We start from the raw sequence: 26,488 nt of genomic DNA on the forward strand, positions 1-26,488 counted from the left end.
AACCAGAAATATGTTATGGGGATGGCAGCCTGCTCTCTTGAGTCAATACTGTGATTTACTTACATTTATTCTGAATTAAATAGCAATCCCAATTCTTCAATCTTCTTATGCATGTGTTCTGTGCATTTTCAGAAGTGCTGGATTTACTGTATTGCACATATGGAGTAAAGTCATGTGATGAGAGAAGAGCTGTACCTAAATTTTATTCCCGTACAGTAGAGAAGGTGAAGTGGCCTCCCCAGGCAGTACATTGTGCACCATCTACTGCAAGGGTGTTGTCTTTCAAGTCAGAAGTTTGACAAACTGCTGCCACTGTAATTTCTCAAGTGGTCACAACTCAAACTGCAAACCTAGCCAAGGTAGTGAAGACTGTTTTTTCTGCCTTGCAATCCAGCTGCCATGGATCCTGTAATAAGATAATATGAGGGAAATAAGAAGATTGCTTTGGAACAAATGTCTTCTGTCCAGAGAGTCAGAGATTGAGGTTGATGGTGAAGATTGGGTGAGAATAATGTACTCATTTAATCCAGTGCAAACATAGTTCAACCTTCCTTGCCATTCTGTAAGAATTTATAAGCATAGTTCTGTTTTTCTTTTTTATGGATTAGTCTTTAGGGGAGTTACCTTCACATTAACTTATATTTTAAAAAAAGAACACAAATAATCACAGTTCACATACATGAACATGGTTTCTCATCTTGTGATTTAGGCCATAGATCTAGAGCTATACATCATTCGTAGTTCATTGATAATGCTTTTTAACTGTTAATGATTTCTTTGTACTACTGGAACTTTCCAGTCAGGCCTCAGGGCATTTTTGGACCTAGATGCTATAAATTCATTTCTTAACCTCACTTGCTGGAAGACTTTGGGTTTTGTCGGAATTTAATACATGGATGAACAGATATGTGAGGCAGCAAATAGTTGAATGCTGAGGAAGGGGTGATATTAATATTAATATTAATAATGATGTGTCCTAATACAGTGACTGTTTGTAGATTTTTTTCAGGATTTGTGCTCCTACATAGAAACTAATTCAGCAGGGTGGGTTGTTGTTTTTTTTCAATTAAGTGATGGTTATAGCTCCTTTGAAAACAATGAAATCACTTTACTATGTAACTACAGCTAGACAATAATGAATCACATCATTACCTGCCCGCATTTTTCTTAGTCACAAAGACTGTATAATATGTTGACATTTGATTCGTATCTAGCAATTTTGGGAAGGGAACTGGAACTAGAAGAGCTTGAGGCTTGCTTCTGTTTTGAGATTTCTTTCTATGCAACTATGAACTGAGATCATGAATTAGCCAAGCGCTGGTCAGTCTGGATCTGCAGTAGGTGGAAGGAACATTTGGGGTTAGACAAACTGACACAAAGAGGTAAAAATCATGCAAGTAACGAGGTGTGTGTCACTCTTCATATAGTACTTAGTAGCAGCTATGGGACATGTTTGTCAGAATAAATAAGGAAAGAAGACGTAGATTTTTGCAGCTAGCAGCTTATTTTTGGATTTTTTTCTTTGAGTTAAAAAATTGAATAAACAGTGTGAAAGACAGTAGGCTTTTGGTAAATTTAATGCATTTTCCATCCAGTGGATCCTCATTGGCCAAGTGGAGTAGGAATGCATTCAATGCTGCACGTGCAGCATATTAGCTTGTCTTGTGAAAGATTTAGTTTAATCATAGAACCACACACATATCCATTTGAGCACTGGACAGCACCAAAGCTGTAATTACAGTGGTGATAAATGTGCAACAGCAAATAATAATTATTTCAAGCCTTCTTCCAGTGTTCAAAACATTCCTTTTCTTAAGTAGAAAAAGAGAGCAGCAATGTGGACTAACCTTGAAAGTTAAACCTAACCTTAGCCATTTTCCAAATTGTAGAAAGGAATGAACATTTAGAATTTCCTAAAGAATATACTGACTGTCTTTGTTTTGGGATAGAAAGCATGATTCACAGGTAGTTTTAAAGACTAAAAAGGTTTACACGTTAATGTAGTGTAAGCCTATGTTGTTTTCTCTAGCTGGAGATCTTTCAGCCTTCTGACTGATATTTATCAGTTCTTCCATTTATATGATTAATAGTTTAATACAGGATTTTTCAGGAGCTTTCATTGCTGGCCTGAGTATTATATCGCTACAGTTGATAGTAATGTATCCAGTGGTTTCAACGGAAATAAGCTTAGACCAGTGCAAAAGTACTGAAAATGTCTGTTCAGAATTTATAGATAAAACCAGGAAAATTCCCAGTATGCTGTTTAAAGACAATTAACTTGAATTTGTTAAATACCTTCTTACTGCATCTTGACGTTATCCTTTACAATTCAGAGCGGTAGTAAATCATAGTATGCCATTAGGACAAAGTAAAACTGAATTGCCAGTTATTTGCCAGATGCAAAGCACCTTGACTTCAAATTAAGATATTTTTAGAAGAGATTCTTTCAGATGGTAAGAGAAGGTAAAAGCAATTTTTGATGTAACCAGAGCTGAGTACTACTAAAGACAGTAAAAAAATATGGTGTTTTTTTTTTTTTTTAAAAATGAGATATTGCCCCGTTACTGATTGTTACTCTATGTATCCAGGTGCCCGCAGGGATTCCAAAGCATCCCTGTAAGTTTCATCAACAGGCATGGCTTATCCTCTTAATAATAGGAGCAGATGTCAAATTTTCATGCCCCTAAGATGCTTACTCATACCCAGTAGATCCATCTGTTATAGATCGAGCCTCAGTCAAGTTGTTCTCATCCATGACCTTCCCACTGAGAAAGCAAATCAAGCAGAGCTCCTCAGTCCAATGAAAAAGAAACTTGAATATTATCAACATATTTGTAGTACCACAACCCACTTCGCTTCACTGTCTTTCTTAATTGCTTTACACAGGTGAGAAGGCTGGTAAAGTGGAAGGAAACATTGTAATTGGGATAGAATTCCTAGAGCATGCCACCAGTATCTGAGACTTACCAAAGATGAAAGAACTGAGATATTTGTCAGTTCTGCAAAAATAGATGATTTAAGAAAGAGACACAAAATTTTAATATAAAAAGCCTGCTGATAATACAAGATGTTGACAACTGGTGTTAACCTTAATTGTCCACATTTTATGAGCCTAAGGATAGATATTACAATGTTTTCTTTTGTGGCTGTTAATTTAGATCAAAGATATAAAAGAAAATGCTAGGCTTCAGAACCAGTGTGATCCTTGCAGTGGAATTCTATGAAAATTCCATATCCAATTGTTTACATTAACTGGAGGCTTTAAGATACCGTGGCTTGGGTAGGGACTTAGGCTGAGCTTTGACATCTCTCATGTTAACAAGCCTTTCAATAACTTCAGTGCAAATTAATCTGTCTTAATTTTTAACTCTTTCACCTGATGTCAGAAAGGTCTGAAACATGATGGACCTGTCAGGAGATGATTGCTCTGCATAACAGCTATATCTCCGGTAACCAGACGTGTTAATGACAAATGCTTCAGTCCTGCCTTGAAGAGAGATTTATTTTCTTTTTATGGTATGTCTTCATTAGCTAGTTATCAGACTGTATTCTAGAAAGCTGGCACATGAAAGGCTTTTATGTTTGTGGAAAGTTTTATGACAATATGGTGAGGCAACGTAAATCTTCCACTGAAGATTGTTATTGTAGAAAAATCCAGTTAATATCCCTGTAGCTTGAACTGTATAAGTAGTTTTAGTATGTTATATCTTTCTCAAATAATAGAATTTGATGTTGATTTCCTCTCCCTCTCATTGGTCCTTTCACAATCTTAGGTTGGTTGTAGGGTGGTCTATAAGACTGGACTGCAGCAATTGTCCCATGCAATATATGTTTCTTGTGGCATAGAGTTCTTAACAAACTGGAAAAAGCTTCTAAGAAAACTGGAAGAAATGGATTGTATCTATTGTAACCTGTATTAAAAGGCTGGCTCTTCTCTCAGGAATGTACTATTGGTGTTGCAGGAGTGAAGGATCCCAGCTAGGATCAGGTTAGCAGGCATGTTAAATTTCAAGTGGAAAGGGAAAGACTCACCCACCCTTCTATGTGCTCCTTCACTCGATGCCTGTTTTTCATCCATTGTCAACACAATGTCATTGCAACACTTGCTGTTCTGGGAGCTGTTGCTGTTCCTTAAAAAGGGATGGGAATAAAAATGTGGTCTGCAGACAAATATGAGCAGGGTTTACAGGTCAGGGAGCTGGGGAAAGAGAGCAGCACTGAGCTGGTCAGGAGAAGGGGGTCACAACTTCTCTTTGTTACGTGATACAATTAGGAGGACATCTATTACATGATGTGATATCTGGTATCTGACCAGTATGCAACTGGCATCCACTAGTCTTTGTTATCGGCTTAATGTGGCAGTCCTGTGTGTTGGCTTTCTGCAGAAGTGAGAGCTGGGTTGGGAAGGAACAGGCGGAGAGACAAATTGATAGGAGCAATGGAGAGAAGAGTGTTAACTTGCACAGTGTGATTTGTTGTTGGGTTGTGCTTTAGAGATGCGACAATAAAGTTGGCTAATTAAACTGTACCCATTACATCTTGTCTGTCTTTCTGTAATGTCTACAATGAAGACAGATGTATGGAAAGACTGTAGCAATTAAAATATGTCTGGGAAATAAGACTTCTTCCTGAAATGCTGCTTTAACTCTTGTGGTGAAAGCTTTTTTTGGGTGGCTGACATATGTTTCTTTGAATTAGTGCTTTCCGAGTGTATGTCAACAATATCGTGTTGCTTTTTGTTCAGATTGAAGATGGGCTGTTCTGTTTAGAAGTCCAAGGGTCATTTTAATTTGGACAGTTCTTTAACTCCTAAATGACCACAGAACCCTTTTGCAAACGTTTCTAGGAAATCCCAGGTCTGGTGAGGTGCACTTCACTCACTGAGGCAGGTCTTCTATGGAAATAGGAAAAAATCCCCAAAGTCTGTTTTAACCATCTGTTAGAGCTCCAAGGACTGTATTAATTTTGACACTTGTTGCTTTTGAGAGCTTTGCTATGCAATTCAGTAATCCTTCTAAAATAGGATTTTTGTAGAGAAAACTATTTATAAATATTGGGTCTGTGGAACTACCAATGTATAATTATAGTCAAATTTTAGACTGCATATTTAATCTGTAGGATTATTATTTGTGCTGTTTTTTACTGCTGAGATTATACTTTTCTACATGCTTTTACAGCATTAAAAGAACTTGGGATAGTGAAACAAAGTATTTATATTGGCAATGATGTTTATTGAGCTTGTTGCCTTTCACAGATCAAAGAGGATAAATTTTATAGTAATATATCAAGGCAATTGGAATAAGATAGGGGATATTTGTCACAAATATTTTCTGTTGAGAAAGGTACTGCATGGAATTTATCCATTTATTTGTTTTTCTTTTAAAGGGAAATGAAAATATATTTATCCATCAGCTTGTGGTGGATATGGCTGCTACTACTTGAAATATTTAGTATCATGTAAACTAATAACACATGCCAAAGAGAAAGGAAATACATTCCTGAAAATTATTATGTGAATTTCATGCAGTTATATTGGAAATAGTATGTTAAGTACAAGGGTGTAAGCATGGAATTTGATGGTGCCTGTTATTGAGTCATAATGACATGGGTACTGAAGTGCTGTTAAGTTTTAAGGGCAGGTGTGTATACATACTCTTGACAAAGATACAAGTGTAGTATATAATGATGTCTTTCCCATACATACCAGAACAGAATAGGAGAAAATACAGTAAAACATCACATGGCCAGTATCTAATACAATGCATTTAGCAGTTTTGTAATCAGAAATTACTCCATGACAATGCAACGTGCATGGAATATCCTGTGTTCGTATAGTTTATAGTTAAGACTGTAAAGTTAAGTTTATAATGGACATTTTAGATGATCTGAAAATGTGTGGTTGTTACTCTTTTTTTTTTATGCTTAGTTTCTTAAGGACATGAGACACCAGAACCCTAAGTATTTCTCAAGTCCAGAAAGGAATGCTGCCCTGAATGGCCCTGAAACAGTGTGGCTACTGAGGAAAATCTAGTCTAGCAGGAAGCACTGAACTAATACTCTTGTGTCTTTGTGGGAGGTGTTAGAAGTGTCTGAGATGCATCTATACATTAGTGTTTTAACATGGATCAGAGTTTGCTTTCGGAGTGAGTCTTCCGAGCATCATGATCATCTTTTGTTTCACATCATGGACCCATCTGAGAGTTCATGCAGTGGATTTCTTCTGGATGAACATAACTGGAAGAGATGATCCAGGAGGACCTAATGTGCTTTAGCAACTAATGGGCATTGTGTCCATGGGACCGGACTAGGACTAGTTGAAGGAAAAGGGAAAGGGGAAGTTGGCATATGTGTAGTGCAAACATCAAGTCCATCGACACCAGTTGTTTTGCTCAACAGATGTGTTCCTGTGGTTCACATGACTTCCTAGTGTGGAGACACCCTGGAGTGTTTGTAGCTGATCGTGGAACGATCAGCTGGCGGGCAGTGCAGGCAAGCAGAGGCGAATGCCACCTGTGGTAAACGTACCACATCACATGCTGTTGGGAATCACCCAACTAACCAATAATCTTATAGTTATACAGTATAGTAATATGGACTACAATTTTCACTTATAAAGTCCAATCAGCATTAAAAGGAGCATGCACACATTTCTGAAACCTGGAATATTACTTTTTTTTGGTAAATCAGTCATGTTTTTTCAAGTACACTAAAGTAGGTCATGTATGTCTACATTCATATTGTATTTTGCATAAGTAAACATTACGTTTTTAGAATGTATTTTGTTCTTTTTGGTGTTAATTTCCCAGTGGGCTACTTTTCTGTCACATCCTTGAGCTGGCTTATACTTTTATTGTCTCATTATTTCATTTGTATAGCAAATCTACTTTATGACATGACAAAAAAGGGACATTAGCATTTTGAAAGGGTGGGGGTTTTGAAATAGAGCCTACAAACAGTCAACAAGCTATTTTTTGCGTCCCATATTGATACTATTAGATTAGTTTCTGTTCACTTCAATGAGATTACTTAACCCCAAGAAATGTGTGCAGGATTTGGCCCAAAGTATATGCCTTAGTGTGAGATTCCATATTTAATTTTACTATCTTCAAGTTAGTGTCAGTGTATTTAATTCCTCCTGTTGCTGAGTGAAGTGAAGTTTATTTCATCTGGATTCTTTTACAGATCGATAGAAACTTCTGCTAAGTAGCATAAGACCTCAGTTGAGATCAGTCTTGGAAGTGGTAAGAGTGAAGTCTGCGAAACCACAAGAAGGCAGTCATAACTCACAAGTGTGGTGGAGACACAAGGATTCCTGTGGCTCATTTGTTTTTACAGCTTGTGTTTATCTAGTAGGTTTTTCTATGCATTTGAGAAGACACTGCTGTAAAAAGAGAAAAGGTGTTCCATACTTGAGATGCAAATTTAATCCAAGCACTACGTAGTCTGTATTTTCAAAACTACTGATCTTTTGCTGTTTCATTGGTAATGACCTTTGGATTTTGATGACTGTCTTTCTAGGAACCTACTAATGATGACAGCCAGAGAATGAATACTGTTGTGTCTCATGATTTAGGTGATAGTTTCTGATTTTCCTTAATTTCTTTTGTAATTACTCTGATCTTAATGTTTTTTCTGTGTTTTCATTTTGGTGCATGTACGGTTGTGGCTTTAAATATTTCAGTGTAAACTCTAATGAAAACTGTCTGTAATAGAAACGAAGGTTGAAGATGACTTTGCATGAACTGTTTAGGAAATATCAGCGCAAGGTTTAGGCCAATACTGTTCTATTTGTACCCATTCATCTACAGGAGGACCCACCATATCATTGTGATAGGAGTTAGCACATGACAGGTGACGGCAGCATTAGTGTAAATACAAAAGGAAACCTGACTAAGAGTTTCTAAAAGTTATTTGTGATATCCATTTTCTGGTGTTAAATCCAGATGTTTAAAATTAGACTGCAGTGCTAGTCAAGCTGTTACCCATGATAATTTAATTTTGGTTTATATTTACAAACTGCAGTTATGTCACCAGAATGAATTGTTAGGCTGATCAGTTTTGTAACTATTTCTTACATTCAGTCACCTCTTTAACTTAATTATTTTGTGTTAACCGGTAACCAACATTTTCTTTTCTGCACTTTAAACATTTGTGGAATAGAAATGGCTTCTGCTAAGGAGGATGTAAGTTTGATGTATCTGTGAGGGATCACAGTGGCTAGTTACAGTAACAGAAGAACTCCAGGTGTATGTTCCAAAGTGTGTTCTTGCCTTCAGCTTCCTTTTCAGAATACTGTTGCTCAGTTAATTATTTTTGTTAATAAAAAGAGTTGTATGTACTTGTAAGATGGCAGAGGAAATATATGTAGATAGTTAAGCTTAATGCTCTATTTCTACACAAGGTTTTGTAAAACACGCTCATCATAAAGTTATCCAAGTGTCTGATGGTAATATATTAAACAATGTGACTAATATCTGCTAAGTAGTGTTTGTTCTCTTACCTTTTCTCATGTTAGAGTCCTGTGCAGTGATTTTTTTTGTTTGTTTTGGTAGGTTTTATATGTTTTGTTGTTTTGCCTGATGTGGGTGACTTTATTTGGTTTTGTTGTTGAAATTTTGTTTTGTCCTTTTGCTAACTAGATCAAAGTCTAAGGACATTTCTTATTTATCAGCAAAAAATGAAGATGTTATTATAGACCCCAAAACACAGTGTCCTGCCGTCAGGCTCAGTGAGGGCTGGCTGCTCCCCGTGGGTGTGGAGCTGGAGGCCAAGGGTGACCCCATCGCACGCCATGGCCTCTGCGAGGGGAGCAGCCCCGAAGGGCTTGTACAGGACGGGCAGAGCTGGGTGCTGGTAACAGGGTCATCCACAGCCCCAGGCACAGCAAGCGATGGACCAGCGTCAGGGGCAGACCAGGAGAAACTGTGGGATGAGCGGGTTCACGGTGCGCTGGGTGGAGGGCAGAGCTCAAAGGGTTGTAGTGAATGGGCTACATCTGGCTGGCGACCAGTCACCAGTGGTGTTCCTCTGGGCTCGGTTCTAGGGCCAGTTCCACTCAATGTATTTGTCAGCCATCTGGATGCAGGAGTTGAATGCACTGTTAGCAAGTTTGCTGATGATACCAAACTGGGAGGTGCTGCTGACTCTCTTGAGGGACAAGATGCCTTGCAGAGGGATCTAGATAGATTGGAGCACTGGGCTATGATTAATGGGATGAAATTTAACAAGTCCAAATGCCGGATTCTGCACCTGGGGCAATAACGCCGGGCACAAGAATAAATTGGGAGAGGAGTGGCCTGAGAGCAGCCCTGCAGAAAGAGATCTGGGGGTGCTGGTCGGCAGCAGGCTCAGTACGAGTCAGCCGTGTGCTGGGGCAGCCAAGAGGGCAACCCGCAGCCTGGGGGGCATCACACACAGCATGACCAGCCGCTCAAAAGAGGGGATTTTCCCGCTGTATTCAGCCTTGGTGCGGCCTCACCCCGAGTACTGTGTGCGGTTCTGGGCCCCACAATTTAAGAAGGACATGAAGGTCCTTGAATGTGTCCAGAGGAGGGCAACAAAGCTGGTGAAAGAGCTGGAAGGAATGTCCTGTGAGGAGCAGCTGAGGACTTTGGGGTTGTCTAGTTTGGAGGAGGGGAGGCTGATGGGCAACCTCATTGCTCTGTACAGCCTCCTGAGGAGGGGACTTGGAGAGGGAGGTGCTGAGCTCTTCTCCCTGGGATCCAGTAACAGGACACGTGGGAATGGTTCAAAGCTGCACCGGGGAGGTTTAGACTGGTCGTTAGGAAGCATTTCTTTACTGAGAGGGTGATCAAACACTGGAAGAGGTTTCCTAGAGAGGTGGTCGATGCCCCAAGCCTGTCAGTGCTTAAGATGCATTTGGATAATGCCTTTAGAACATGCTTTAACTTTTGGTCAGCCCTGATCTGGTCAGGCAGTTGGACTAGATGATCATTGTAGGTCCCTTCCAACTGAAATAGTCTGTTCTGTTCTGTTCTAAAAGGAGACAGGGCCAGAGACAGGCATAGCTACAGCATAGCTCACTGCAGGACTGATGGCCCCAGCTGGGCTGAAATGGTTCTTCTGGGCCCATGGGCAGGAGGTGAGTGTGGAGACCGCAGGTGAGGCAGGTCAGGGCTAGTAAGTCCTACTCATGTCCTCAGGGCCCTGACACCTGCACACAACATTGAAATGTGACAAAGGTGAAAATATCAGCTAACTTCTCTGGAGAAATCAAAACTATGAACTGAAAGTTAAGGATTTTTTGAAAAACAACAGTGAAAAAATTGAAAATACAATCCTGTATAAATTATGCTATGATCCATTTTGAACGTTGCATGCTGTTGCTGTGCTTCCATCTCAAAAAGGTATAGTAGGAGTCGGTAAATTACAGAGAAGAGTAACAAGAAAGACCAAAAATTAGGAATGAACCCTTAGTTGCTCATCCAGTTCTTACACTTTTGCTTCAGTAACCATTTTTTGCCACTCTTGGGTACAGGACGTTGGACTATTTGCAATTTGGTTCAGTCCTCTGACTGCTATAAAATATTTAGATATGAACTGTTAGGTTGTGTGATAGAAGTTTGTCTGCACACTGGTGAAAGAGCTCAGGGAGGCAACGGCGGGGTGGGGGGGATCCCAAATCTCACCCTGCCCGGCGGCTCCCAGCCCCCCCACAGGAGCCACCAGCCCGCCGGCGGCCCATCTCCACCAGGCCAGGGGAGCACCGAGTCCCGAAGGCAGGCGGGAGCCCGGGTGAAGGACTGGGAGAGAGGGACAGCCTGTCCCAGGAGAGCCCCAGCCCCACGGCCCGGCCGTGGGACCCGTCAAGGCGAATCGAAGGCAGATCCCCTTCTGCACTGAGGGGAGACGCCGCCTGGCGTGCGGGACGCGTTACGGGGCGCTGGGGACGAGCATTTGGGGATCGTTCGGGATTTGTGACAGGGAGACAGAGGGATGAGGGGATAGAAGGGGCTGGATGTGTGTAAATGGGTGACACGCTCGTCTGGCTGTGCCCTGCTCCTGACCGGCGCGGTCTGTCCTATTTTATCAAATTCCGTTTCTAACTCTTTTCCTGGCTGAAGGGCACCCATTCCATGTGTATGTGTGTGTCTGCACACGCGTGTGTGTATGGGGGGCTTGAGTGCCACAACCAGAGTTTGCCCGCGGGACGGAGCCCCGTCTGTGTCCATGGTACCAGTGGCTGGGTGCTGGTGGCTGGGCTGGGACCGCGGGTCACAGGGGACTGTGTGTCTCTGGTGGTGCCAGCGGGTGGACCGAGCGTGGGCGAGTGTGTGAGCACTAGTGAAGCAAAACTAGTGGGAAAAAAGCCCATGGGTGGGTGAGGTGGCCTGGGGGCCGGGTATGAGTGTGTGCCTCCAAGGGAGAAAGGACAGCAAGTCGGCTACTGCAGGACCGGGGGAGTCCTGACTGGTTTTGCGTGTGTCACAGCGTGTCTCTAAGGACAAGACCGCAGGAGCTTGGCTATTTGGGGGCCGGAGTAACCCGCCCCAACCACAGGGAGGTTGGCTACTGGAGTCCCAGTCTGCTCCATCAGTGAGTGTGGGACGGGCTGTACCAGCAGCGGTAGTGGGGCTGTGTTCCTGGGGGCTCGTATCCAGGTGCCAGCAACTGGGAAGACTGGAATCCAGGGGCTCCTACTGGGCGGACTTGTGTTTTCTGCAGTATATGACATTGTTTTATATTAGCTGGAACTTCCTAGTAGTAATTAGGGTTGTCATGTGGTTTAATATAGCTTAGAGGCGATGAAAGCGTAACTAACCAAGATCTGATCATTTTCTATCAGGATGGGAAGAAGTATCCCAATCAAATGTTTATAATGGAAACCGCTGGTATACCTGCAAACACCATTCCTGTTTAAGTATCAGAAGTGGTCCTGCTCAATAACATTCAATTTACGATTTGTTTATGCTTGCTTTATTCCATTTCATTCCTTATTAGAACCATTATAAGGCAACAGAAATCCCTTGCTAAGGAATTAATTATTTCCTTAAGACATAATTTACAATGAAATAAGAAACTTTATAAAAGGAACAAAATGTACACATTTCAGTTGGTTGTATGTCCTTCCTGTCTTCCCTGGATGGAAGCCAAGGAACCAGAATATTTCTGGGATTCTGTTATATTTTATGGGTGGTTTCACCTCATACTGATCCTCTTCTATCCCTGGCTTCTCCAGTGGATAGTCTTCAAACTTGCTGTATATTAGACAAGCATGTAGAAGTGAAGATGCTAAAAATATGTTTGCATACATTGTTCTTGAAGGAGCAGTCTTGTTTCCCAGAGGTGGACCTCATCGTTGGACTTTGTGACCTTGCTCGTTCACCATCTCTATCTCCGTGTATCTCCTGTTCATTTCTATAGAGTGGTTCAGTTTTGCTGGCCAGGTTTCAGTCTTCACTCTAGCCTGTTGCTAAGAGTCATTTCAAAGTGCATAAGGGCTTAAATTTGCTTTAGCTTGGTGAAAGACTTCTGGGGCAAGTGTTGAAGCTGCTGTATAAAAGGTTATCCTCTTTTAATTTTTCTGCCGTATTTTCAAAGAAAAATGTGTTCTGGTTTTTCATATGCAAAAGATAACTAAATACCAGAGCCCAGGAGAGGTGGGACTTTGGTTCCCCTGTCCATACATCTACTACAAGTTCATATTTAATCTCAAGAGACAGAAAAATGTGGGGAAACTGCCTCTTTAAATTCATCATTGCAGCAGCTATTGATTTGTCTACTCAAATGTTCTGTGTCACATCAGTGGGTACTGTTATTTGAAGGGCTTATTTCTATGCTTTTTTGTCATTTTGAAAGAATCAGTGAAGTTGTCAGGAGTGGCCACTTCTGAGAGATAGCGGTTTCACTCAACTGTGAATTGAGTATTGGGCAGGAGAGAAAAGACTTCCAAAACTGATAGTAGATATACAGGTCCTGTCACAGCAGATGAAGTGGCTAGTTCATTTTTCACAGCTGATCTCTGACATTTCAAAAGAAGGGTTGTATCTCCTAACATAATTATGGATAGAGATGCAAATGAAGGAAATTTTTTTTTTTTTTTTTTTTGCCATTGCTCCAATGAAAGGCCAGTTTTTACTTGCTTGTGAAGGTTATTAATTTTTTTCCCTGGGGCACACTGTAGATAGATGAAGATTGATTCTTCATTGCCTCTCTACATGCATTTTTTTGTTACAAGAGGTGCTGCACAACTTTTCTTTTTTCAAGGCGTAGGAGGGCACAGAACACAGATGTTTCTGTCTTAACTGTTTAGGCCCTAGGACATTTGTGGTTTACCAGAGGAAAGCAAGCGTGCACATATACTTGCTGAAATGAAGCCTAGAAGGCTAATTAGAGATGCCAATTTATCAGTTTCATTGAAAATACTTGTGGCCTGTATTTTCGTGAAAAAATTGAATGATAAATCTTGTACTATTTGTTTAATTTTTTTTTTCTTTTTGCCCCCCCCCCCCTTTTTTTTTCTTTTTTCTCTCCTGTCTTTGCTTTTGTCAGCTCTTGCCTTACACATGTCAAACAGTCCTGGTCTTTGAAGGTCTGATTCTGTTTGTCTGCAGTTTTCTTTCTGGCAGACTGAAAACGTGTGGGGCTCAGGTGGTGGCCTGAGTTCCTGTTGCCTCCATCTCCTATGTGATGTTGGAGACTGTTTTAGTCCTGTCTTTGTCTGCCTGACATCTTTCTTATGACATGTCAGTGCTGGGAAGATACAATATTTGGAGTTTGCCCCACTGAGCACAGTTTCTTCTCCTCTTCAGTATACAGATTAAGATACTTTAAGGTTGCCCTGAAGGTACACTGGTGGAAGGCCTATAGGTGGGCAGAAACAGTGGCATTTAACTCTTCCTCGAGGCCATTTCTGCACAGCAGAGTTAAGCCACCACTAAAGACTAAGTCAAAACTCTCATTAGCATAAATCGGGTCAGGATGAGGATGCTGGAGCATGTAAAGTACTGCAGATAAAACAAATTTCTGATAGCTTGAAATTACAATTTCAGCCAGGTACACTAGATTAAAAGCAGAAAAAAAATCACAACTGAACATTTGTGTAACTTAGATTAACCATTTGCTAAGATGCAGAGTGGAGGAGAGCGTTCATTTAGCATTCCTGCTTCCTCTGATACCCTGTTGTTCAAAGGAAGCCTGTAGAATTTGCTCTTTCACCTTGTGCAATGAAAGATCCATTCACATCATGTTAGTTTGTGTGAAGCTGAAGTTGCTAAACAATAGTTTTATGTTTTGCTAAACTTACTTTTTAATTCAAGTGGTAGTAGTTTTCAGCAGAAAAATGAAAACAGTTGTAGAGATTGAAATTACGAAGTAGGGGAGCCACACATCTGGACATTTATGGTGTTATCGTCTCAAGTAACAGATATAATTCAAAAGCAGGAGTGCTTTTTCTAGTTCAGTGGAAAGCAGCAGCATAACTGAAACAAAGTGGTGAGCTACTACTAATCTGTTATTGCAATCAGCTACCTCTGTCACATTTTATATTAAGAAGAAAGGGTGGATAAATTGAAAGTAGCACATAAAATATCGTTTTAACATTACTGCTAGCTAGACCTGTAAATAGAAATAATAAATCCTCATACAGCATTGAGGGTAATACTAAAGTATTCCCACTAGCATATGTTATTTACGGCTGTTCTAAAGTTTTATATCTTCTATTTATGTGTCTCTCTTTTTGAAGGGGTTGGACCTGACATGGTGCTCATAGTTAGCTATTCTTATGCTAGCAAATGTCAGTTTTAGCTAAATTCTACAGTAACGGCAGATAAAAATGGTATTATAAAATCCAATAATGATCACATTGTAATCTGCTGGGAAGATAAGACAAAATAATTTTTCGTTAAACATTGAAATTAAAGTGTACGAACTAAAATTTTTAAATTGCTCCTAAATAGGCTTACAAGTGGAAAGGACTGGATATGTCTTTGCATTTACCATTCCCAGAGCTCCTTAGGTAATACAGGAATAGAAATTTTTAGCATTACAGCTCATATGAAAAAAATGGCATATATAAAGTTCAGACTAAAGTATATATATCATGTTCAGACTAAAAGTTGAGGTGAAAGCATAAGTATAATTTGCATTAGTTTGGTTCTTAAGGTACAAGAGTAACATTCAAATTCAATGCTTTAGTTTCAGTTCCTGAACTTCCTGATGTGTCTGGTCCAAATCTGTGTTACTTTCACATATCTCTGTTACTTTTGTATCAGATTCAAATTATGCTTAATGCTCAAAATGAAGAAGGCAGTGATTTATCCTGCGTGGCTGAAATGCCCAAGTTTGTAGACTAATTATCCTCCACCTTTTTGTCTTTCCTGCTAACAGAAGCTTAAGAAAAAGTTGGAAGGTGATTCTGAATTGTCCTTGGAAGTGACTTGCCATTGGTATTTTTATGGAGCCATCTTAGTGAGCTGTGCTCATCTCTAAGTACAGAAAGGATATGCCCTCAGATGACTGATCTAACCAAAAATTTGTTTCTCCTACTGATCTTGGAGTAGATCTGTTTGTTTTTTTTTTAATTTAGTTGGTCTGTCAGTGCATAGAAGAGTGTGCTTAGCTGTTGATACTGTTAGAATAACTTGTGTTTTGGTTAAAAGCAGATTTATGTTCTTTGCTGTATGAAGGCTTTAGTTTCCACAAACTATCTGATGGCAACATGTGAGTCAGAATCCAGTCTGTTTCTGTCCTTTTACTTGCTGTGCTTTCTGGTCCTTTTGGTGTACAGCATCTTGAAAAAAAAGAATTTTGGTTCTTTTTGCTACATTTTTGTGTTGGGGCCAAAATCCTGTGACAGCTGCAAAGATTTTTGGAACAATTTCAGGAGAGCAGACTTTGGCTTCTTCAAAGATCTGCTTGGACGAGAGTCCCATGAGATAAGGCTCTGGAGGAAGAGGGGGCCCAAGAAAGCTGGTTAATATTCAAGGATCACCTCCTCCAAGCTCAAGAGCAGTCCCTCCCAATGAATAAGACGTCAGGCAAAAATGCCAGGTGGTCTGAATTTATATGCTGGGGGCCACCCATCTGGAAAGCAGCTCTGCAGAAAAGGTCCTGGGGGTCTTGGTGGACACTGAGTTGAACATGAGCCATCAACGTGCCCCTGCAGAAAAGAAGACTAATGGTATCCTGGTCTGCATTAGGCATAGTATTGCCAGCAGATCGAGGTGATCCTTTCCCTCTCATCAGCACTGGTGAGGCCACAGCTGGAGTGCTGTGTCCAGTTCTGGGGCTCCTCAGTACAAGAGAGATGAGGACATACCGGAGAGAGTCCAGTGAAGGACCATGAAGATGCTGGAGGGACTGGAGCATCTCTCCTATGAAGAAAGGCTGAGAGCACTGAGATCATTTAGCCTACAGAAGAGAAGGCTGAGGGGGGAGATCTCATTAACGTGTATAAATACCTGATGGGAGGATGCGAAGAAGATGGAGCCAGGCTCTTTTCAGTGGTGCCCAGGACCAGAGGCAATGGGCACAAATTGAAACTCAGGAGACTCCCTCTTGAGCATCAGGAAACAATTTTTTTTCCCATGAGGGTGACTGAGCACTGGCAGAGGTTGCCTAGGGAGGTTGTGGAGTCTTCCACCCTGGAGATACTCAGAAGCTGTCTGGGCTTGGTCCTGGGCAACTGGCTGTAGATCTCCATGCTTGAGCAGGGGTGTTCAACTAGGTGACCTCCAGAGGTCCCTTCCAACCTCAATCATTCTCTGAGTGTGTGAGTCGAACAATCTTCATAGTCACAGAATCACAGAATGGTTTGGGTTGGAAAGGGACCTTTAAAGGTCATCTAGTCCACCCCCCCTGCCCTGGGAGGGCACATCTTTCATGAGATCAGGTTGCTTAAAGCCCTTGTCCAACCTGATTTTGAACACTTCGAGTGATGGGGTGTCTACCACTTATATGGACAAGCTGTTCCAGTGTCTCAGCACCCTTATTGTAGAGAATTTCTTCCTTATGTCCAATCTATATCTACGCTCTTTTGGTTTAAAACTGTTGCCCCTTGTTCTGTCACTACAGACCTTGGTAAAAAAGTCTCTCTCCGTCTTTTCTAAAAGCCCACTTTATATATTGAAAGGTCGCAATATGGTCTCCCCAGAGCCTTCTCTTCTCAAGGCTGAACAACGCCAACTCCCTCAGCCTTTCTTCAGAGGAGAGGTGTTTCCAGCCCTCTGATCATCTTTGTGGCCCTCCTCTGGACCTGCTCCAACAGGTCCATTTCTTTCCTGTGCTGGGGACCTGAGAGCTGGATGCGGTACTGCGGGTGGGATCTCACGGGAGCTGAGTAGAGAGGGACGATCCCTTCCCTTGACCTGTTGGCTACATCTTGGGAGCTTGTGTGAAGGCGTGACTACATACTCGTATGAAGACATGCACAAACATGATCTCCTCAAACATTCACTAAGAGAGATCCAGCTTCAAAGGATAGACTTCATAGTTGTGGTAGCAAGTCATTTTATTCAAGCTTATAAGCTTTGCTGAGATCAAAACAGAGTACTGCTGTTTTGAGAAACTGGTGTAGTTGGCTTGGTTACAATGCATGCTAATGTATCTCTTTCTGCTTCTGATTTGTAGTTGTTGTACATCCAGAGAATGATTTGGCTTTATCTGTGTGATTTTTATACAAAAAGTTATGTATTGTCATGGTTTAACCCCAGCCACTCACTCGCCTCCATGGTGGGATGGGGGAGAGAATTGGAGGAGTAAAAGTGAGAAAACTCATGGGTTGAGATAAAGACAGTTTAATATGTAAAGCAAAAGCTGTGCGCACAAGCAAAGCAAACCAAGGAATTCATTCCCCACTTCCCATGGGCAGGAAGGTGTTCAGCCATCTCCAGGACAGCAGGGCTCCATCACACGTAATGGTGACTTGGGAAGACAAATGTCATCACTCCCAACATCCCTCTCTTCCTTCTTCTTCCCTGACTTTTATCTGCTGATCATGACGTCCTATGGTCTGGACTATCCCTTGGGTCAGTCGGGGTCAGCTGTCCTGGCTGTGTCCCCTCCCAACTCCTTGTGCCCCCCAGCCTGCTCGCTGGTGGGGTGGGGGGAGAAGCAGAAAAGCCCTTGGCTCTGGGTGAGCACTGCTCAGCAGGAATGAAAACATCCCTGGGTTATCAGCACTGTTTGGATCACAGATCCAAAACATAGCCCCATAGTAGCTACTGTGAAGAAAATTAACTCTATTCCAGCCAAAACCAGCACATGTATATATATTATTCCATTATATGCATCTCCCCTTATTAAAACAAACAAACAAACAAAAAAAAAAAAAGAGAAAAAAGTATAGTCCTGCTAGTCCTTTGCATTCTGGCCTACCTGAATTTCTCTTCCTTGGAGACTGATTTCTAGGTCTAGTCAGTGCCAAAGGTGAGAGTATAGTACAATCACATTAATTCATCCCTGAGGAAATTGCCTAATTCATATGAAAGTATGTCGCATTACTCCCTCATAGACTCACCATTGTAGTCAGATTCTGAACCACAAATTTACTGGAATCTTCATCTGTTCTGTTTCCAGAGTATGACCTTATAAATTAGAGAAGAAATATATATGTATAAGTTCCTAAGTACATTAACATATACTCTGTGTTGCAGAGTTTGTACCCCATTTCTCATGTTCAGTCCACAGTCACTCAGGTCTTCCTGATGTTGGTTCAATCTCCCACTATATAGAAAGTGAATCAATCAATCAATTTTGTCTCATCTCTTAACCCCACAAACATGCATTTTTCTTTCCTGAGCTGTTTTTTTACCAGGAGATATTATTTCCAAAATTGACCCTTCAGAAGCTCACCTAGCAGAACAATAGGTTGCTGTTTGTCCCTGTTTCATATTTATCTTTCTATTCTCATCAGATTCTCTTTTCCTTTAGCTTAAATTATTATTTTGCATGTGATACTGTATTGGTTGTTTTACTGCAGTCAAGACAAATGATAGCTATAGTGTTTCCTGATCTTGGGAAATGTGCTTTATTATCAAAAATGTATCAAAACTGGCATGGTTGACTTTTGGTCATTTAATTAAATTTTCCATTTACTTCAAGTGTGTTCATTATCTTTCCTTGATAATTTATTTTAAGTACTGTGCGATATTGAAATGTGACTAATGGGTTTTCTGTTCATGAATCACTACCAATCCGTATCAGTTTCTTAAATAAAAGTGTAACCTTTTGTTTGCTTCCTAGCAAGCTAGATAGTAAGTGTTTACAAAGATGGACTAAAAGGTGACTTCAGTCAGTTTTCTACCAGCCTTGCCTGATGAAATGCTTTCCTAACTTTTCTCTGGTCACTTTACACTTGCCTGACCCTTTTACTCAACACAAGGGAGTTGGAGTCAGGATTGGTACTGGTGTTGTGACACAACATCATTCTCTAAGCAGAACTGGGTGGTGTATTCTGTTTAAACCCATTAGGTTGATCATGTCTAGTCCTAAAGAAATATCAATATTCATGTACTTTTTCTTTGTCTTTCAGAACAATGGGTCACTTGCTTGGTGCCAGAATCATAAACAGTGTTCAAAGGTATGTCCTTTTTTTTTCCCCCCCTCTCATTTAAGTTACCTAGTTACTTTCAATCTCTTGTCTGTAGATTAAGTGCTTTTCATCTTAGCCTGTTTTCAGAAGCATATGTTTATATTTTATTTGGAAACCTCACCCTATAATAAAATATACAAAATTAAACCAGAGTGATTTACTCTTTCAGGACAAAGGAATCATGTTTGAGGATATGTATCAAGTTAAACCAACATAATTCTGTGGTTACCAACAAACTTTACACAGGCTAAAATCTAGTATATCATTTGTGTTCTTTCAGTATTTTTGGTAATAAGAGAGTAAAACTGTCAATCACTTTAAAATCTTCCTCCAACAGCAGCAAGGTATGTCAACATTCAACATTTCATTCAGTTTGGGTATTTAAATTTTAGACTGACGCTGAATTTCTTTGAAGAAAAATCTTGATATAAACCCCAGTGGCTCTACTGATGCCCTGTCCTCTCCTAGCACTTCAACCCTGAAAGCCTAGAGGGTAGGTGAGCTAATTGTCAAGTGATTCTCCTGGGCAAGAGTCTTTCTATGGTGTCTGGATAGAAGCAACAATGATTTGAGAGCTTTGGTGGGTCAAAGGGGAATTACACACCCTGCTGCTGACTGTTCGTAAATGTCACGGAAGATGCATCCATTGCAAATTTGAAAATGCTGAAAGTAGTGTTTTTGTCTAACCTTCCTGAAAATGTGTTTCTACAATAACTTAGGCTTTTTAACTTCAATATTTATTCTTTATTCTGTGCAAGTTGTACTGCAAATGGGATTAAATCCAAGTAACATTGTTCTGTATTGTTTTAATAATGTAATCTATGTAAATGCTGGTGCTAACCCTTGATTTTAACACATGACAATTTCTTCTCTACATTTAAAGTCTGAGATTACTGGTTCACTGATCTAGCTTCCATTGAAATGAATGGGATTGGAAATGGACCAATTTGTTATTGACTGTTCCATCACAGGAAAATAAAACAAAGTCGTTCGTTTTTGTCAGTATTAAAAACAGGGTATAACAACATCAGTATAAGAAAAGAATGGAACTTGTCCTATTAGCTGTGCCACACTGCTAAGGGTTGCACTTCTGCAATGAAATCTCATCATTCTTAAAGAAACCCAAACAAAGGTGCAGAGAATGTGTTCCATCATAACTGAATTGCCTTTTAAGGAAAGCATGGGTCTTGTACCATAGTGATCCTGATGTAATTCTCTTTTTTTATTCAGTTATGAAGGCTACTGTGGTATGTAATCTGAAAGGTTTTCCAGCGGTTTGTGTCTGCCTCACAAAGAAGGAATCATACAAGAAAAGTTGTCTAGCTTTTAAAGCAGGGCAGAGGTTATAGGAACATTTCTCTGGGTCACTCCCAAGTTCACAGAATCCACGTAAGGTATATATAAGATATTATGAATTTAAGGTTTATGTTAAGATTGTATTAGTCTCTTGAAATCAGTGTAAGAATGCTACAAATTAATATTATAATACAAAATGCAACAACAGTTTGAGTTTTAAATTACTTAACATATACTTTACAGTCATGTTATCTTATGTTTTCATTCTTTCTTAGGAAGGTAGTACATTTTCCTTAAGAAAGCAGCTTTGCCATATTTAGAAAAAGAAATAAATATAAACTTGGTCAAGTTGTTAGCAGAGCTGAACATTAGCAGAATGTTCTCCTTTCAGGCAAGCTTTGGTTTTCTGTGTTTTGCAATGCAAAGTCAAAACAATTGCATTACCTAACTGAAACTTTCAAAGCAATGCAGGGGATTGAGTTAACCTTCTAAAAATGCAGATTCCTTTCACTGCTGCTCAGCACCTCACTGGAGGAGGTTTATATGAGTGTGATTCTGCTAAATATCTCAGATGACATTTTTTCTAAGGGATTTTCCCAGTGTCCACCCTTATTTTGTGGTTGTGGTGTTTAGTGACAGCTTTTTGAGGTGATTTATGGTAAAGTGCAGATGACAGCAAACATCCAGCTACTATGAAGCACAGAAGCACCTTTTGTGCAAGTATTTGCATCTGATACACAGTGGAGAAATTTTATTTGGAATTTGGTTGCATCAATGTATCAGACAGTACCTGATACAGCAATAAAAGATGATGTAGTTAATTTAGTAACTTTTCTATTATTTTACTCTTTCATAGAAAAATTTAAAGATAGAAGGGGTACAGTGTAGTCCATCTTCTTAATTGTAACATAACCTATCCCAATTCTATTTTAGAAGAATTTTTTTCATTCCAAGGGCAGACAGTAGCCTGTAAAAGTAGAAGTCCGGATGGGAGATGGGCCTCTGGAGAAGAAAAAAACATCATAAAGCATCCAATACAGGGCTTTTGCGTGTGTTTTCTCCTCATTGCACCTTTGATGTCTGTTTTGGCTTCATTTTGCCTAGACCTGAACTGACAAAAAGCTGTTCTAAAGTCTCTGTCCATTATTCTCTGAGACTAAGATAAGTCTGGCATAAAATTCCATGGAAATTTTGTGTCCACAATTTTGTATGTAGAATAACTGGGAAAAATATCTTATTAGTAGCATACAATGAAAATTATTTTTTTCCTCATGGAAGTCTGTGGTCTTTATATTTAAGAATACTTCTGTAGTTGAAGATAGTTGTTGATAAGATATTGTTCAAGTTTGTTTGGTCAGTGAAGTACCTCTAAAGTTAATTCCAGCTATTATACCATTGCCCTCTAATATAAGTGTAGACAACAACTGTTAGTTTGAAGATGAATACCTTTGAGAACTACTAATTTTTCAGAGAGGTGCAAATCTAATGAACTAAAATCATTTTAGCTCTCACAGGAACAGTTGTAGATCACTACCTACATCCCAAATGGCTATTCATTTTTGTTATTTTAATGGATCATGTCACAAAGCATGGCTGTGAGCAGCAAAATATGCACCAATGATTTTATACGTAATTTAATTGAATAAGACCTCTCCAGAGGCTATTTTACAAGATAAAACACAAGAGAGCTCTTGAATGCTTGCCCTGTTTTGACATGAGGTGGGTAATTTCAATATGTTAAAGTTCTGTGTTATAATTAGGACAATTATAGTATCATTAAATAAATTGCCATTTTTGGTTCAAGTAGTTATTTATTCAGTGCACTCCTGCATCATGCACTCCAACTTGTCTGCTTGTACAGAGTTGAAGCAGATTGAGGGCTTTCTTGGGATCCTGTCAATTGGCTGGTTGGCTTCCACTGTGAATATGATTACTGAGGTAGAATTGGCAGTGTAGTCAGTGAAGTTTGTTGTGAACTTCTTTGGAAATAGATTTGAAACCAAATTTCTTTTGTCTAACTTCATCCATAGTTCTGTTGTTTTGTTTAAGCTTATGCCCTTCATATTATTTTACAGTTTTGTCTTTTTTTTTTCTTATGTTCAGCTCTTTTTTACTGTGTTCATTCTTCTTACTACTACTTTATGGCGGGTATTTGGTTTTCTTTTTTTTTTTAATTCTTACAGCCTGAGAAGAATAAGAATTTTTATTAGAAATTTAATGGAATAAATATTTTTTTTTCCCCTCTAATTACAGTAGATATCTGGTGTGTTTTAATTGCTTATAGTCCTTAAAAAAATACACTTTGGCATTGAAGTTTATAATAAGGTTTAGACATTCTTCTACAATTTATCCAGGAGAAAAGTTTTGGTACTGTTGGTTAGAATTAAAATAATGCTTGAGCACTATTGTAGACACAAACTAATGTATTTTTATGTGACAACATCGTATGTTGTTTATATATTGATAAAAACAGTGAATATTAATCCAGTAGGTATTTGGTCCTGAAATTGATTCTTTTAATCTTTTAATCTATCTTTAATATATTAAGCTTGAAACTGAGTCTTGAAAACTTGGTGGGTTTTTCTTTGGAAGTCAGAGGAATAGAATAGAATAGAATCATAGAATCATAGGTTCATTTATATTGGAAAAGACTTTTAAGATCATCAAGTCCAACCATAAACCTAACACTGCCAAGTCTGCCACTAAACCATGTTCCTAAATGCCACATCTACATGTCTTTTAAATACCTCCAGGGATGGTGACTTTTCCCTGAGCAGCCTGTTCCAATGCTTGGTAACCCATTCAGTGAAGAAATTTTTCCTAATGTCCAATCTAAACCTCCCCTGGCACAACCTGAGGCCATTTCATCTTGTCCTATCACTTGTTACATGGGAGAAGAGACTTGACACCCACCTCGCTGCAGTCTCCTTTCAGGTAGTTGTAGGGAGCGATAAGGCCTCCCCTCAGCCTTTTTTTCTCCAGGCTAAACAACCCCAGTTCCCTCAGCTGCTCCTCATGGAACAGAACAGAACAGAACAGACTATTTCAGTTGGAAGGGACCTACAATGATCATCTAGTCCAACTGCCTGACCAGATCAGGGCTGACCAAAAGTTAAAGCATGTTCTAAAGGCATTATCCAAATGCATCTTAAGCACTGACAGGCTTGGGGCATCGACCACCTCTCTAGGAAACCTCTTCCAGTGTTTGATCACCCTCTCAGTAAAGAAATGCTTCCTAACGACCAGTCTAAACCTCCCCGGTGCAGCTTTGAACCATTCCCACGTGTCCTGTTACTGGATCCCAGGGAGAAGAGCTCAGCACCTCCCTCTCCAAGTCCCCTCCTCAGGAGGCTGTACAGAGCAATGAGGTTGCCCATCAGCCTCCCCTCCTCCAAACTAGACAACCCCAAAGTCCTCAGCTGCTCCTCACAGGACATTCCTTCCAGCTCTTTCACCAGCTTTGTTGCCCTCCTCTGGACACATTCAAGGACCTTCATGTCCTTCTTAAATTGTGGGGCCCAGAACCGCACACAGTACTCGGGGTGAGGCCGCACCAAGGCTGAATACAGCGGGAAAATCCCCTCTTTTGAGCGGCTGGTCATGCTGTGTGTGATGCCCCCCAGGCTGCGGGTTGCCCTCTTGGCTGCCCCAGCACACGGCTGACTCGTACTGAGCCTGCTGCCGACCAGCACCCCCAGATCTCTTTCTGCAGGGCTGCTCTCAGGCCACTCCTCTCCCAATTTATTCTTGTGCCCGGCGTTATTGCCCCAGGTGCAGAATCCGGCATTTGGACTTGTTAAATTTCATCCCATTAATCATAGCCCAGTGCTCCAATCTATCTAGATCCCTCTGCAAGGCATCTTGTCCCTCAAGAGAGTCAGCAGCACCTCCCAGTTTGGTATCATCAGCAAACTTGCTAACAGTGCATTCAACTCCTGCATCCAGATGGCTGACAAATACATTGAGTGGAACTGGCCCTAGAACTGAGCCCAGAGGAACACCGCTGGTGACCGGTCACCATCCATTCACTACAACCCTTTGAGCTCTGCCCTTCAGCCAGTTCTTCACCCAGCACACCGTGAACTTGCTCATCCCACAGTTGGACAGCTTGTCCAGAGGGATGCTGTGAGGGACAGTATCAAAAGCCTTACTAAAATCCAGAAAAACTACATCCACCGCCTTCCCTTCACCCACGGGGCGGGTGACCTTATCATAGAAGGTTTCAAAGTGGTTAAACAGGACTTTCCCTTTGTGAATCCATGTTGACTGTGCCTGATGATTGCATTATTCTTTAAATGCCTTTCAACAGTATGCAGTATAATCTTCTCCATAATTTTTCCAGGAACTGAGGTTAGGCTAACAAGTCTGTAGTTGCCTGGGTCTTCCCTCACCCTTTTTGTTGACTGGTGTAACACTGGCTTCCAGTCAGCGGGGACCTCCCCAGACTCCCAAGACCTTTGGTGGCTGATCGAGAGGGGTCCTGCCGTAACATCCGCTGGCTCCTTCCGAACTCTGGGATGAATCCCATCAGGCCCCAGGGACTTGTGAACGTTCAGCTGATACAGCTGGTCCCTTACAATTTCAGTGTCCACAAATGGAAAGTCACCGTTCCCACCCTCGTGGTCCTCTGACTCAGGGGACTGGGCAGCCCAAGGTCTATCAGTATTATGAAAGACTAAAGTAAAAGAAGCATTGAATGCCTCCACTTTTTCTTCATCCCTATTAGTCAGGTGACCATCTTCAACAAGTACTGGTCCCATGTTTTCCTTAGATCTCCTATTGCTATTAACATACTTTAAAAAGCCGCCTTGTTATCTGACACAACACTGGCCAGTTTCAACTCTAACTGAGTTTTGGCCTTTTGTGTCTTCTCCCTTGCATATGCAAATCACAGCTCTGTAATCTTCCTGCGAAGCCTGACCTTGGTTCCAGAGATCATACAATTTCTTTTTCCTCTTGAGCTCCACAAGGAGTTCCCTGTTCAGCCAAGCTGGTCTTCTGCCCTGCTTGCTTGACTTAGAACACAGTGCAATTGCCTGCTCCTGTGCTTCTGAAGGGGAGTTCTTAAAAACTGAGCAACGCTTATGGACTCCTAAGCCCTCAAAAGCAGATTCCAGGGTGGTCTGCTGAATAGCTCCCTGCATAGCTTAAGGTTTGCTCTCCTGAAGTCCAGGGTAGCAACTCTGCTGTCCCTTTTCTTATTACCACTTATGACCACTGTGGCCAAGACAGCCACCTACCATCACATCCCCCACGAGTCCTTCTCTAATCACAACCAGCAAGTCTAGGAGGGCATCTTTCCTAGTTGGCTCACTGAGTACCAGTCAGAAGAAGTTATCTCCCACAAACTTCAAGAATTTCCAAGACCTCCTTGTCACAGCAGTATGATATTCCCAGTTGATATCTGGGAAGTTGAAATCTCCTATAAGGACAAGGGCTACCAATCTGGAAATTTCTTCTAATTGCCTATAGAATAACTCATCAGTGCTAACATCCTGGGTGGTTGATTGGTAGTAGACACCCACTACAACATCACCTTTGTTTTCCATCCACCTAATCCTCATGCAGAGGCTGTTAACCACATTGTTGCTAATTGTAAGGGCTGTACAAATAAACCTCTCCCTTACCTATAGAGTGACC

At 40.7% G+C, this 26,488-nt stretch overlaps 1 protein-coding gene across 1 annotated transcript in view; it reads left to right on the top strand.

The window, feature by feature from the left end:
- The window catches only part of ANOS1 (anosmin 1), a 150,225-nt gene that overhangs the window by 9,821 nt on the left and 113,916 nt on the right, over positions 1-26,488 (top strand). Inside the window, exon 2 of the mRNA XM_069770443.1 lies at positions 19,493-19,540. Coding sequence (XP_069626544.1) covers positions 19,493-19,540 — 48 coding nt within the window. The remainder of the gene's footprint in view (positions 1-19,492; positions 19,541-26,488) is intronic.

Source organism: Haliaeetus albicilla, chromosome 25 (assembly GCF_947461875.1).
Source record: "Haliaeetus albicilla chromosome 25, bHalAlb1.1, whole genome shotgun sequence".
NCBI classification, from domain to species: Eukaryota; Metazoa; Chordata; class Aves; order Accipitriformes; family Accipitridae; genus Haliaeetus; species Haliaeetus albicilla.